We start from the raw sequence: 12,775 nt of genomic DNA, 5'->3' as shown, positions 1-12,775 counted from the left end.
TGAAAATGTAAAACGAGCTAAAGTAAATTACCTTGAGAAGACAAGTATGAAAAAAATGAAGATTTGAAGCTGAAAAAACTGCTAAAAGAAACATCTACTGGGAGTTTTAACAGTCTAACGATGCATCCTGGGAAGTCTGCTTTTCTATGCCGCTTCTTATAAATGTATTTAATGAGTTGAGCGAATGGCTTGTGTCAAAATGCCTTGAAGTCATGTTTTTACGTTTTAAAACTGTCTAAAAATAAAAAATAGACCATTTTTTAAAGCTGAATTAAATAGAAATAAGATCAAATAAGCCATTAATAATCTCACAGTGGAGAATTTTACAGTGTTATATTGCAAACATGTGGGAAAAAAATATAAAAATATACACAAGTACTGTGGACATTGTACAGATTTTTTCCATAGTTTTGCAAAAATTAGATAATTAAATAAGTAAACTAAAACAGATGGGTGACTTGATCAAACTCCTCCATGATGTTTTAGTGTATGTAAACATACTCAGCCAATAAAGATTCAGTCTAAGTCAATAGAAATCATCTCAGCATCTTCTAACTTTAGTACAAATGAGAGTAAAAGCCATTAGTCTGAAGACTATTTAACTAATTTAAAGGTTTACCTGCTGATGGCAAGAGGAGCATTTCAGTCCAGAACAGAAATGTTGGCTAAATGCTTCCAAAATTCATTTTTAAAGAAAGACTAATACTCAAACCTCCTGCTATCTCCTTTAATCTAGACCTACATCAACTGTCCTGTCCTGCTGCTTTAAGATCAAGCAGATGAGGAGCAACATCAGCATTCATTTGGTGACGTGCTGCTGCTCTCCAGAAAAAGATTACTCCAATTTTCTCGCTGCTTCTCGCTGTTGATATTGGGGTCACTTTCATCTCCTGAGAAAACTGTTCATCTTTCTAGTTGAGATGCTCGACTCCCTCCGCCAGCTCCCTCTGTCAGTGTGCTGTTCGGTGCTGGGCCGCCGGCGTGCAGCAGGTTAATCGGCTCTCGCTCGCCGAGAGCAGCTGCCTGATGCAGCTGGAGACCGAGCTGAGGCCGGAGCTCGCATTAAATATGCAGACTGTAAAACCAATATGATCTAAACAAGGTCAAAAGGCTTTAAAGAGCTGCACATAGAGCTGTGTGCTGATTACCTGTCAGCACAATATTCAACCTTTTCACGTTGTGCAGTCATTGATTTAATGCTACCCCTAGAAATATTGATTCCGGCGGGTTTAATTTTGGGCGACGCTCTCAACCACAAAGGCCGGAGGATCCAACTTAATTTAGATTCTCTGGTACCGTGTCTCTCCTCAGAGGAACAAAACAGAAACCCAACAGATCCACAAAACAGCAAACGCATAATACCGCTGGCTTCCAGAGAAGGCTGGAGAAAAGAGAGGACTGGTGGGGAGTGACAAATTACCTCTCCTCACAATGGCCTGCCACAATAGCACAGCCTGAGAACAAATAATGAATAAATAAAGTTCTCTGAGACTGAACGAACAAAGCAATTTGTGAAGCAGTAGCTTTTGTGTGTGTGAGCGCGAATGGCCTTTTGCTTGTCTCGCAGATGAAACGACCACAAGCAGAACCAAGCGACGGCATCAAAACACCACAAAGAACTCAGGAAGAGACGCTCAGAAATGTCCGCTTTACATCTTAGCTTTCCTAAAAATATACAGCGACGCTGGAGATGAAGTGAGGGAGAGATGTAGCTCAGGTCAGGACAAAATCAGTTCAATCACACCCTTTGCTCTCCGAGGACCATCCTCGCCTGTTCCTCGTGCTTTCTGCTTTCTCTGCTTTCCCACTTCAGCCTCGGATGTGAGGCTGAAGTGGGAAACGGGGAGAACAAGGGTAATGGAGTTAGCAGCATGAGGTCATCAGCGAGATGGAAGGAGAGACTGAAGCATGAAAAAGGTGTGTTGATTGGTGTTGTAAGCACATGTTGGCTTCTTAAATGGCTTTTTTTTCTTCTTTTTTTCCCCCCCTTCAGGCTATTTTCCCAGCCCTTCCCTGGCAACAACCTTACGTAAGAGTTCAAACACAGGGCGAGTGGACAGTTTCGCCCGTGGCTCTGCTCTGACACTGTCCACCAATCTCAAAAACGCTAAACGACACGTAGAAAAAACGCCGAGACGGCTGACGATCTCGTTTTTCTTGGATGTAATTATTTAAGTTGCATTGTATGCTGGGAATTTCTGCAAGCAGCACACCTCATTTACTTCCCAATTTGACACTGCAATGCAGAAAATGTAAGTTTCATCGTGGTTACCGGCTGCGAGGGAGAGAACAGGAGATGTGGGCGGCATGGAAGAAGGAAAATTAATGTCCCTAAAATGAAAGCGAATCAATATGGTTGCCCGAGGACGTGGAAAGGTGGAATGAGAATAAGAGGGGGGGAGGGTGCTGAAGTAAAGTTGGAGCAAGATTAATGGCTGTTTAAAAAGGAACAGTGTTCATCAGCTCCGGGTGCGTGAGCTCAACGGCGTCAGCGCTTGCATGCGAAGGCACGATTTTGCATTAAGTTCACACTTTGGCATTAACTTTTTAACTTTCCCTAACGACCCTCTCGATAAATGACCACCCGATTGTAATACTGATTGCTTTGTTTTTCTTTGCAAATGAGGCCTAATCGTCTTTGTTCACCTTCACGCGCAGGTGGTGATCCAACAGCACCACCTACAGGTTCGAGTGTTTTTTTAACACAACAGATCAGTGATGCACACAAAGTTTCCAAAGTCACTCCACACTGCCAATGAAGTCATGTTTTATTCATGTCAAAAAATACTCAGCTTCAGCCTTCATGCGTACAAAATAATGTCTTTACAAAATCGATCCGACAGGCTGCAGAAAGAGCGAACGCTCCCAATAAATAGTCAGTAAAAACGGAAAAGAAATTCACAGGCATGAAAACGTACGTCCGTCTATCACTTGCACTTGTATGTGAGCTGCTTGCGGTGGTAGTGGATCCACGCGGGAGCAGCAACAAGTCCGGTCAGGAAGCCGATCATAGCGCCCAGGCTGCAGGAAACAGGCCAAACCTGCGAGAAGGAGAAGAAAAGTGATGAAACACCTCAGCGTGTCTGATACATCAAGAGGAGATCAACTATGTTCCCCATAAACAAGCCTCCACACGAGTGAAGTTCACGTCATTTCACTTCCAAATGAAAAAACAGCACCAGTGTCCTTTTGAGTTATTCTCCAATTCCCTCATTTGCATTTTCCTTCAGTCACTTTACAGGGGAAAAAAAAGCCATTTGCAATTATAATTCTAATCATTTCCTTTTTTTTCATTAAAACTTTGAAATAATTAAATAAAAACCAAGGATTTAATGGCCATTGTGTTGAATAATGAAAAATTCACTGTTACAGGGAATTTGGAGCTTAAATATTGAAATCAGCTACAAAAAGAATTCGATGCAATGTTCACTAGTTTATCAGCATAATGGCCTTCCAACACACTGACAGGGATTTTTCGGGGGGTTGTAAAGACAGAGCAGTGGTTTTCTCCACTTGCACTTGAGGAGCGGTTATTTATTCTCCCTCATGTGCAGCTCTGTGATGCATTAAACTGCATATTCGATTGCGTTTACTCCTCAGGGTGAAGCAAGTTTTTGCAGCCCGGTCTGAGGTGCACCAGGAGGTTGTGTTTGGAGAAAATCCACACGAAGTTGTTCAGTTTAGAACACGTATAAGTGCACATAGAGACCACGCAACTGCTCCCCAAGAGAGTCAGCAGTCTCGTGAAGGACAAGGGAGTCTCCTCTGAAGACAGTAACGTACAGATAGTTTGAGAATTAAGTGCACTTCAGTTAGCACTGAAATAATCTACATGTGAAAAGGCACATCATATGGTCATGTTTACTAGGCATGTGGGTGCAGGTGTAAAAGGTTTGGTTGCTTAGTTGTAGAAAATATTACAGAGGATATATTACAGCAAAACGTATTTCCGTAACTGCACAACAGCCGCTGGCACAGACAGCAAGGTCAGCACCGCCTGCAGCCGAACTAACCGCTCTAAGCTGATGCCTTTGATTTCTTCCGGAAAACATTTACCTGATAAGAGCACGATTAATCAGGGAAAGAATGCGTTGACAGCGAGGCCCGGTCGGAGAGCAAGCAGGAGCGTAATTGTTTCCAAAAGTTTCCGGTTCTGCATGTCCAGACAAAGAAGCAACACCGGAGTTTTTAAAACCTAAACAGGGTCAGCAAGTCTCTGGTTTAGGACTCGTGAAACTCTGGAGCAGCACGTGAAAGTAGCAGAAGTTGTGTATTTTAAATTAAAAAGTGTGGAAGTTGCCTTAAATAAAAACATGCGACTCCCCAGCAGTCGGTTAGAACTGAGGAAGCCTCTTGTATGAGAGGTGAAATGTCTTCAAGAACCAAAAGTCCAGCTGCCTCCTCCTGAAGCACTTAGGACTGTGAGTCCACACAAACATGTTAGAATATTCTCTCATCTGACATCTCTGTGGCGCTACATCCCATTAACGGCCTTTCATTTTGCTTTAGAAAAACACTTCATGTGAAACAGCTTCCTCTTTATGTCTGTCATAGTGGAGCACTGACAGTATTATTAATATATACTTGTTGTTTTGGGGCTTCAAGAACTATAATGACACTGATATATTTATTTTCTTTTTGTCTGTTGATTTGCTTTTTGCTCAGCCACAAACACAGGGAAACAGGTAGCCATGTCTTGTATATATAACCTAAAGGTAGTTCATTATGCTGACAGCCAAACCTCACTGACAAGCATCTCCACATACATCAGGTTAAAACAGGAAGTTCATGACAAGCCTGTGCAGTTGAGAGCGTTCGGTGAATCCAATCCAAGCAAATCTCACAGAACTGAGACAGATTAATAACATAAATCTCTCCTGCTCGAGGCCCAGCGTGACATGTTGCTCATGCATGTGCTGACCTGCCAAGGCCTGTCCCAGTCCAGAGGTATCGGGAACGCTCCCACCCAGGCTCCCACCACCGTGCAGGCCACTGTGATCTGCAGACAGGTGTCCCACACAGACATGGCTCTGAAAACAGAAAGGGTCAAAGCAAGAAGAGTTTAGAGACATGCAACAGAAGCACAGGGAGCAAAGAAATAAGAAGAAAAAGACCTTGGTCCTACCCATGTCGACTGAACACTCGTATCCAGGCCTGGACGTTGGGCCCGAGGACGCACAGACACCTCAGTGTGGTCAGCGAGGTCAGCAGCACAGCGAGAGAGAACGTCTCTAAGGCAGATCTGAAACACAAATAAGAACTCAGAGGCTCGCAGCGAGTCAACAGAGTCATCTACAAGCACTTCTGTACAGACAGAACCTGCAGTGTTACAGCAAAAAATCAGAAAATGATAATTTTGAAATCACAAGAATCACAGGATCCAAAATGCAATGCAATGAAGACATGAAACACACAGAGATAAATTCAAATATGTGAGTTTTGCATACAAGTAAATATTAAATATTTGTAGATGCCTACTAACTACATAATTACTGCCAAGCTCTCAGTTTCTATGTATATGTGTGATTATAATCTGGTGATTAGATCTGTTCAGATGCAACAAATCCTCCTCTATTGCCCTTTTTATTCCTTTTTCTTTACTGTCAGTAAAACAAGCAGACATTTACAGGTGTAGCATATGAGCAACACCAGCTACTCACTCGATCAGCGGCGCTCCATAGAGGACGACCACAGTGTGGAAGAACAGGCAGGACAAGAAGAAGTACAGACAGGAGCGAAACAACCTGGAAAGCTGCAAAAGAAAAGGGTAAAGAAGATAGTTAAAGTCAGAAAAATAAATTGTTACAGTTCCTTGAATCTCCACTTGAGGCTGACTCCAAATGTAAATCCATCCCCACAAGCCCTCATGTTAAAATGCTCAGCTTTACAGCAGAAACAAACAACCTGGAACCAAAGATGGCTCTGGTCTCTAATGTTATTTAACTGTACTTGCTTTCTTTATTCAACGTGCATCAGGTTGAGATCTGTATCCTTATTTATCTTTTTTTATGTGTGTGTAAATCCATTTATTTGCGTGTTTTTCATAATTGTGTTAACTTGACAAACAGGCTACAGTGAATAAATTCAAAGTTAAATTCTAAACAAACCTCCTTTTCACTGGTCACTATTAAAAATAGATTCGTAATAATGATTATTGATATCGACTAATATGCAGCATTTTATTATAATAAATATTTCAGCTATATCGGCCATCCTTATGTCAAAACACAATTTACATTGATTTAAAAAAAAATAAAAAATAAAATAAATGCAGCTCTCATTCCACTTGGCCATCTTGCAGTATTCGTTATATTCTGATCATCTGCTCAGTGCTTCTCTCTAAATGATGTGAATCCAACAAGTAATTTCCAGTCAAGTTTTCAGAAAATCTAATATCAATAGAGGCATAGCTTGTAAGGTCTTAGTAATAGTGAACCACAAAATATCGCGAGATTTCAGCCAATTTAACCTTTACGTGAACTACGACCAGGAGCCCAACAGTCACTTCAAACATCACCAGTTCGGCAGCCTTTCAGCACCTTGTATCCCAGTGTGTGCTTCTTGGTGGGCGGTGTGATGCCGAGCAGCCAGAAGACGGCGACACTGACCGCGGTCACCGCTCCGGACACCGAGTAGATCCAGAGCAGGTGGGAGCCGTACACCGAGAAGCCCGGCAGCACCACCGCAGGTAGGACGGTCGCCATGAACACCGAGGCGGCGATGATGGCGTGAGAGGACGCCATGGCTCTGATTTCATGGTCCCACATGACGAAGACCTGCAACGGGAGACTAACACAGCGCACAAAATGAAAATAAAACACTTTAAGTGTTAGAGCGGACGGACAGGGCAGCTTAACTCCATGGAGGAACCTGCGACCTGGTTTCCGTAAACATGGAGGCGCGCTGCCTTCCGCTGCACTTCAAAGTAAAAGCACACTGTTTACACGTTAAAATACAATCTGCTGGAAAGTTGGTCTGAAATAAAGCAGATAAAAGCAATACTGTTTCATTTAACTTGCAATATTTTAATATATTTTGATACCTTATCCCATTACAGACCTAAGAGGAAATTATCCTAAAAAAGATAGAAAATGTTTGCTAACATTATTCTTTTACCCCTTGTTTCATCCATGAAAAAGTGCACACTAAAATCTTTAAATTGTTTATTTTATTTGATTATTTGTACAAACACAGACTTAACAATGTTGTTGATGCTTGTTTTTATTACATCCAATTGTGGTGACAAATAGATTTTTACAGAAGTGTGCAAAGTTGTGTTTGATGTCAGTCATTTTTATGTGTGTCCCCATTAATAAAACCTACTGTATATAAAAAAGTATGTTGTGTTTCCTTCAAAACAACAATAATTTTCTACCTTATAATATGAAAATTTGCAGATCATTAATCTGTGATGTTTAAGCATAAATGTGGAAGAGCAGATGAAAAATAGTTTTCTCTTTCTAATCAACAAAAATCCCAGTTTTATCCAGAATGTGGTCTCAATCTCCTCAGCACATCCCTATGGCGCAAAAAAGAGTAAGATTTAATATATTTTACCAACCTATATTTGTAGTATGGGAGCATTTTCCTCAGTTAAATCAGTTACAACATTACAGATGTGTCTTAAGCTGAACCACTACCTAATTTCTTGGGACACTGCTAATTGTAAACTCAACAAGAGATTATTCTTAGAGGAAGCAGAGACGTGAAGCTCATTTCTGGCTTTTTGAAACTATCTCTATCCAGCGTTTGGAATATGTAAACTCTCTGGAGTTGTTGTTGGTTTTAAGCTATGACATCTTTCACAAAGGATGTCTTTTTAGACGCTTAGAAGGGTATGCGTCACCCTCATCGGACTTTTATCTTGGAGAAAAAATACGCCTTTGAAGCGTTACTTTGTAGGTAACTTTACGAAATTGACTTAATCTTTATCCAATCACAGAACGTGTTATTGGGATCATCGATGACGGACGGTAGGATCAACCAATAAAATCTGAGACCTGTCGGGCAGCTTCGTCCAATCACGATCTGCTGCGATTGTGAGAAACCGGAAGAAACAAAGGTTTACGTTTGTCAACGCGAGCAAGCTAAAGCTAGCTGACGTTTTTCTTTTTCGTTTGCCCGTTTAAAGAATCGCAGAGGAAAGATGGTTTGTGAAAAGTGTACGTATCACTCAATTATTTTATATTTTTAAGCTAACACGCGTTGTTTTTTCGAGGAAAATGTGGACATTCTTTGAAACGCAGGCTAACGTCGTGTGATGCTAACTGTTGTTATTACTGTCCTCATCGTTGTGTTGGTTTATGAGCACCCAGCCTTTCTCTACAAACTTGATTCCTTTGTGTTAAGTGTGTTATTTTCTCTACTCATGTTGTCTTACTTGCTGTTTCAGGCGAGAAGAAGCTCGGCAGAGTCATCACTCCTGACACCTGGAAGGATGGAGCACGAAATACAACAGGTCCGTGAAAACTGGCTGTTTTAAAACAGGAGTCATTAAATAGAGCAGCAGTTTGAACTCTGGATCATGTGCTTGGATTACTTAGTGTATTGACATCATATTTAATGTGACTATTTTGTTAAATTACAACTGCTACTTGCCCCGAAGACTGAGAAGTCATACTACCGTGAGACAAACGCTGACATGACTGTTTTTCTATTTACTGCCTTGGCATGAGATTGGTAGCAGTGGCTGTTTACTATATTGTGTGGTATTATCATGACCAGAAAACCACAAGTACTGTCAGTGGTTTCTGACTGAATGACAGGCAGGTTTTCACAACAGTCAGGAGCATCTAAAGAAAAGTCCAGTTTCAGTGTTGCTCCCGAAATATAATTAACACTATTGTAATATCTTAACCTCAGTATTTAAATGTATAGATTTGTAATGCCAGTCTGATTGTTCTACTTAAATGCAGCACATTGGTTTAACAGCTGCTTTTCAAAATGTGCTTTATCAATAATGGCGACGTGACTACGAGATGTGTCAGAAAAGTTCCAGGACTGGTGTCACAAAAATATTTCAAACCCAAACTAGGGGTTTTCCCCTTCAGACGATCAACCAGCATGTCTATAAAGAGATCCTGCAGCCTTTGCTTTGTTGAGAAGAGGCAGAGTTGTGGCAGGACCAGTTGTGTCTGCTTCACCATGACAACCTGCTCACAACGTCCTGAGCATCTCACAGTTCCTGGCTGAGAAGAACATCTCTGTGCAACCTTCCTACTCACCCCACCTGGCTCCGTGAGGTTGTTTCCTCTTCCCCAAGCTCAAGGGGTCATCAAGGGGACCCGTTTAGAAGACGCGGACGACATGAAGATGGCTGTGATGACAGATCCTGGAGGAATCCTTCCAGGAGTGCATGGCGGCGTGAAGATAAGGCTGGGGAAGTGTGTTAAACTCCAGGGAGAAAACTGGTAGTTTGTAGTTTGGATTTGAAATACATCTTTTGAGACACCAGTCCTGGAACTTTTCTGACACACCTCGTATTACGGTTTTTTCGCTTTAATTACTGTACTTGTATATATCAGTGTTGGCAAAATGCAGTTTTCATTCCCATGTTTGCAGTCTTTTGTTTCTACTTTATCTTAACTGAGCCCCGTTATATCAACCCATAAACAGGGGCTATAGTGTCCGATGTAGTGGCCATGGGTTCGAATCCAGCTCATGGCCATTTGCTATCTAATACAGTCGAAAGGCAAAAAAAAAAATATTAAAAAGAACAAAGCAACTTTATCTTAATTGTTGTTATTCTGTCAAATCGCTTTGTAAACCCTTGTTTTTAAACGTGAGCTATATATGTAATTATTTTTATTCTTCATGTTGTCTGTGATTCTCCAGTCTACTGCTACAGCATGCGGGCTGGATCGTGTTTTACATTATATGTACATTTTGTCGTCTGTGTTTTGTTTTTAATATTGTGCTCAACTTTATCATTGATGTACGTCAATTTTTGCTGTCAAACTTCAAGTGATATTAAGAATTTTAATCATGTGAACAGGCTTTACACCACCTTTGTTTCTGTACATCACTTTCTTTTTTTGTTTTTTTGGACTACTTCATCCATGTTACATCATTCATGTAATGTACCTTATATGATGACGCTTAATAGCATTCTTACTGCTTCTTTTACTCAGAGAGCGGTGGACGTAAGCTGAATGAAAACAAGATGTTGACTTCAAAGAAAGCCCGGTGAGTAGCCTGCTGTGAGAGAATTTCACCCAACAAGAAGTCACTCGAAAATAGTTTTTCTGTTCACTCTCTCTGATGGGTTCATTTTTAGCATGTAGCGTGTTCTGTTTTTGTCACTGAAGCTGTGCTGCTAACACGGCTACACAACACTGCTGCATGTGTCCTCATGTGTCTTTAACATTTGTCCCCTCGTAGGTTTGACCCTTACAGCAAGACAGGATTTGCTACCTGCAGGATCTGCAAGAGCTCAGTTCATCAGTCTGGATCACACTACTGCCAGGGCTGCGCTTACAAGAAAGGTACTCACACTGCTCTGCATAGTTTTATATTACACTAGCACAGTGGTTCCCAGACTATTTTTGATGGTTTTTTTGCTTTTTTACTGGACTTGTTTTTACAGGTTCAAACATTAAAAAAAGAATAAGGTGCAGCAGTGTTTGCAATTAATACAAACCTTCACCTTCAGTGTTTTGACATCTTACTGCCTGAAATAGTAGTTCATAACCACAGTGAACCTTTTACAGTTTTGTTGTATGACGGTCTTTGTTGCTTTAAACAGATTTTCTCAAAATGTCCTCTGTGGGTGAGGATGCCACTCTTCTGTATGTTGTCTTGACTGAAGCAACTTCTGAATAAAAAACCTCTCGTGCAGCTAAGATGTGACAAAAATGAGGAGTTTGTTCAGAGCACTGTGGTCTGGAAACAGTTGTGTTTCCCCTCCAGTCCAAAATGCAGCCAAAAGATCTTGAACCTAAACTGCTGCCTCATTGTTGAATCAAACATCAGATCAATGAACTGTTCCTCCTCTGCGGTGCTGAAATCAGCTGCAGCAGCTGCACTGACGGGTTTCAGATAAAGTCTTTGCAGTACCATGAATTGGCAAATAAGAGAGTTTCTACACACGGGGTCACTGTGTGTTGCATCTTGTTGGTATCAGTGAGTGATTTCTCTCTAAACAGTCTGTATGCCTGTTTTTTACTTGCTGCAGTCACATCTACAACCTTTTTATGAATACTGTGATTTCACCTAACAGCTGAGGACGGTTTATGTTGCTCACGTGCCTCTTCACATTAGGTTTATTGAGTTGCTGAGGCTTGCAATGTGAAATTTGTTGTTGTAAACTTGCTGCTGAGTTCATTCCAATTTGATCCTGCAGTTCAAACACTCTTGATAACCCCTTCCCATGTGACGGTAATCTGGACTCCGATGAACCGGTCATGATCGGCTCCCTTTTCATCGCACACTGATGTCTGTGTGTCTGCTGGGCTTTGGAGGGGGAGGGGGATAAGACTAATTGTCTTGGTAAACAAACAGGAGGTTAAGCAGACAGAATGAAGAGTAGATTTGTTTGAATGCCGTTTGTGTTTGCTGGTGTCAATTCAATACGATATCTCAAGCGGATGATGAAATCCAAATAACAGCGGATCTCAGACGGCATATCAAGATGAACCTTGACGCGGACACATCGAACTTGTGTGGGCGGATGTAATAAACAGTATATACAGTACAAATGAGGAGTGAGTGCAGGACTCGACGGTTCAACAAACGTGACAATGCAACTTATCAGTTATAAAGAAAAGACTATTTAAGGGTTGAAAGTCCCACTGAAACAGCTGGATCTGTGTTTTATAGTCCACATCTGGAATTCAGTATTGGGGAGTCGATTAGAGAAGTCACATCACAGCAGCTATAATTTGATCTTTTATTTGGTTTACTCTCACTGTTGTTTTTAGCTGCAATCGGATGCTGTTTTCAGTAAAAAGTTCATAAAATCTGAATGTGTGTAAATCTTCTATCATCCAGGCAGCTCATGGTGCTCCTAGAAGCTTCAGTAACCTGCACCTGAACTTCTCTTTTAGCTCCTTTAGCTCTTCTCCACACTGATTAACTTTCTTTCCTCCCGTTTCATCTCTCCAGGAATCTGTGCCATGTGTGGAAAGAAAGTGCTGGACACCAAGAACTACAAGCAGACGTCTGTGTGACGGCTCTGCTGGTGAACAAACAGAGACTGTGAAAGAGAGAGATGTGGAGATGGTTTGTCCTCTTACTTTATCCTATAATGCTGCTGGGTAATACAGCAGCCGTACACAGACGAGCCGGGCCGTCTCCGAACACACCGCCAGTTATCACTCGCTCCTCAAGTCAAGCCTTCCAGATTTTTTGTGTATTTTAAATTCAGTACTTAGACTTGTGTTCTTTCCTTTTTGCAGCACATTGATTTCTGTATGTAATATATCCTGCGTTGTATTTTTGAGTGAATTAAAGCTTCCAATATGAGAAAGTTTGACGGGGTTATTTTGTATCTCTGCCCGCGGGCACCAAGCGGATAATTTTAGCCTCTTACGCACAACACATTCATATTAGACTGATACATCCGTAATAACCGGTTTACCCTCGGCATAATCGTATTTGGAAACTGCGTGCTGCACGGTCAGGTGTGACCCCCCCTCCCCTCCCCGCCTGCTTCCTCCTCAGCGGCCGTTGCAGATGGAGGTTAGAGTTCACAAGCTGTGTGACGACAAGCTCCTCCTGTTGATATTTAAAGGGCTTTCTGTCCCTCAGGCCTTCAGCCGCATGCGTGCGTGCTCGC

At 41.6% G+C, this 12,775-nt stretch overlaps 2 protein-coding genes across 2 annotated transcripts; one reads left to right on the top strand and one right to left on the bottom strand.

The window, feature by feature from the left end:
• Positions 1-2,730: 2,730 nt before the first annotated feature.
• Positions 2,731-6,902, bottom strand: pigf (phosphatidylinositol glycan anchor biosynthesis, class F). Its single transcript, XM_008303799.1, has 5 exons — positions 6,540-6,902; positions 5,661-5,752; positions 5,126-5,242; positions 4,922-5,030; positions 2,731-3,041 (listed from the first exon to the last, which is right to left on the bottom strand). Exons 1-5 carry the CDS (start codon positions 6,765-6,767, stop codon positions 2,928-2,930), a joined length of 660 nt encoding a protein of 219 aa, XP_008302021.1. The 5' UTR covers positions 6,768-6,902; the 3' UTR covers positions 2,731-2,927.
• A 1,133-nt stretch (positions 6,903-8,035) lies between these two features.
• On the top strand, positions 8,036-12,469 carry cript (cysteine-rich PDZ-binding protein). The gene is made up of 5 exons (XM_008303797.1): positions 8,036-8,162; positions 8,393-8,458; positions 10,131-10,185; positions 10,381-10,484; positions 12,103-12,469. The coding sequence occupies exons 1-5, from the start codon at positions 8,147-8,149 to the stop codon at positions 12,165-12,167; spliced, it is 306 nt and encodes a 101-aa protein (XP_008302019.1). The 5' UTR covers positions 8,036-8,146; the 3' UTR covers positions 12,168-12,469.
• The last annotated feature ends 306 nt before the right edge of the window (positions 12,470-12,775 follow it).

Source organism: Stegastes partitus, unplaced genomic scaffold (assembly GCF_000690725.1).
Source record: "Stegastes partitus isolate 25-593 unplaced genomic scaffold, Stegastes_partitus-1.0.2 Scaffold2070, whole genome shotgun sequence".
Classification (NCBI taxonomy): Eukaryota; Metazoa; Chordata; class Actinopteri; family Pomacentridae; genus Stegastes; species Stegastes partitus.
This window is presented reverse-complemented; position numbering and strand designations above follow the sequence as displayed.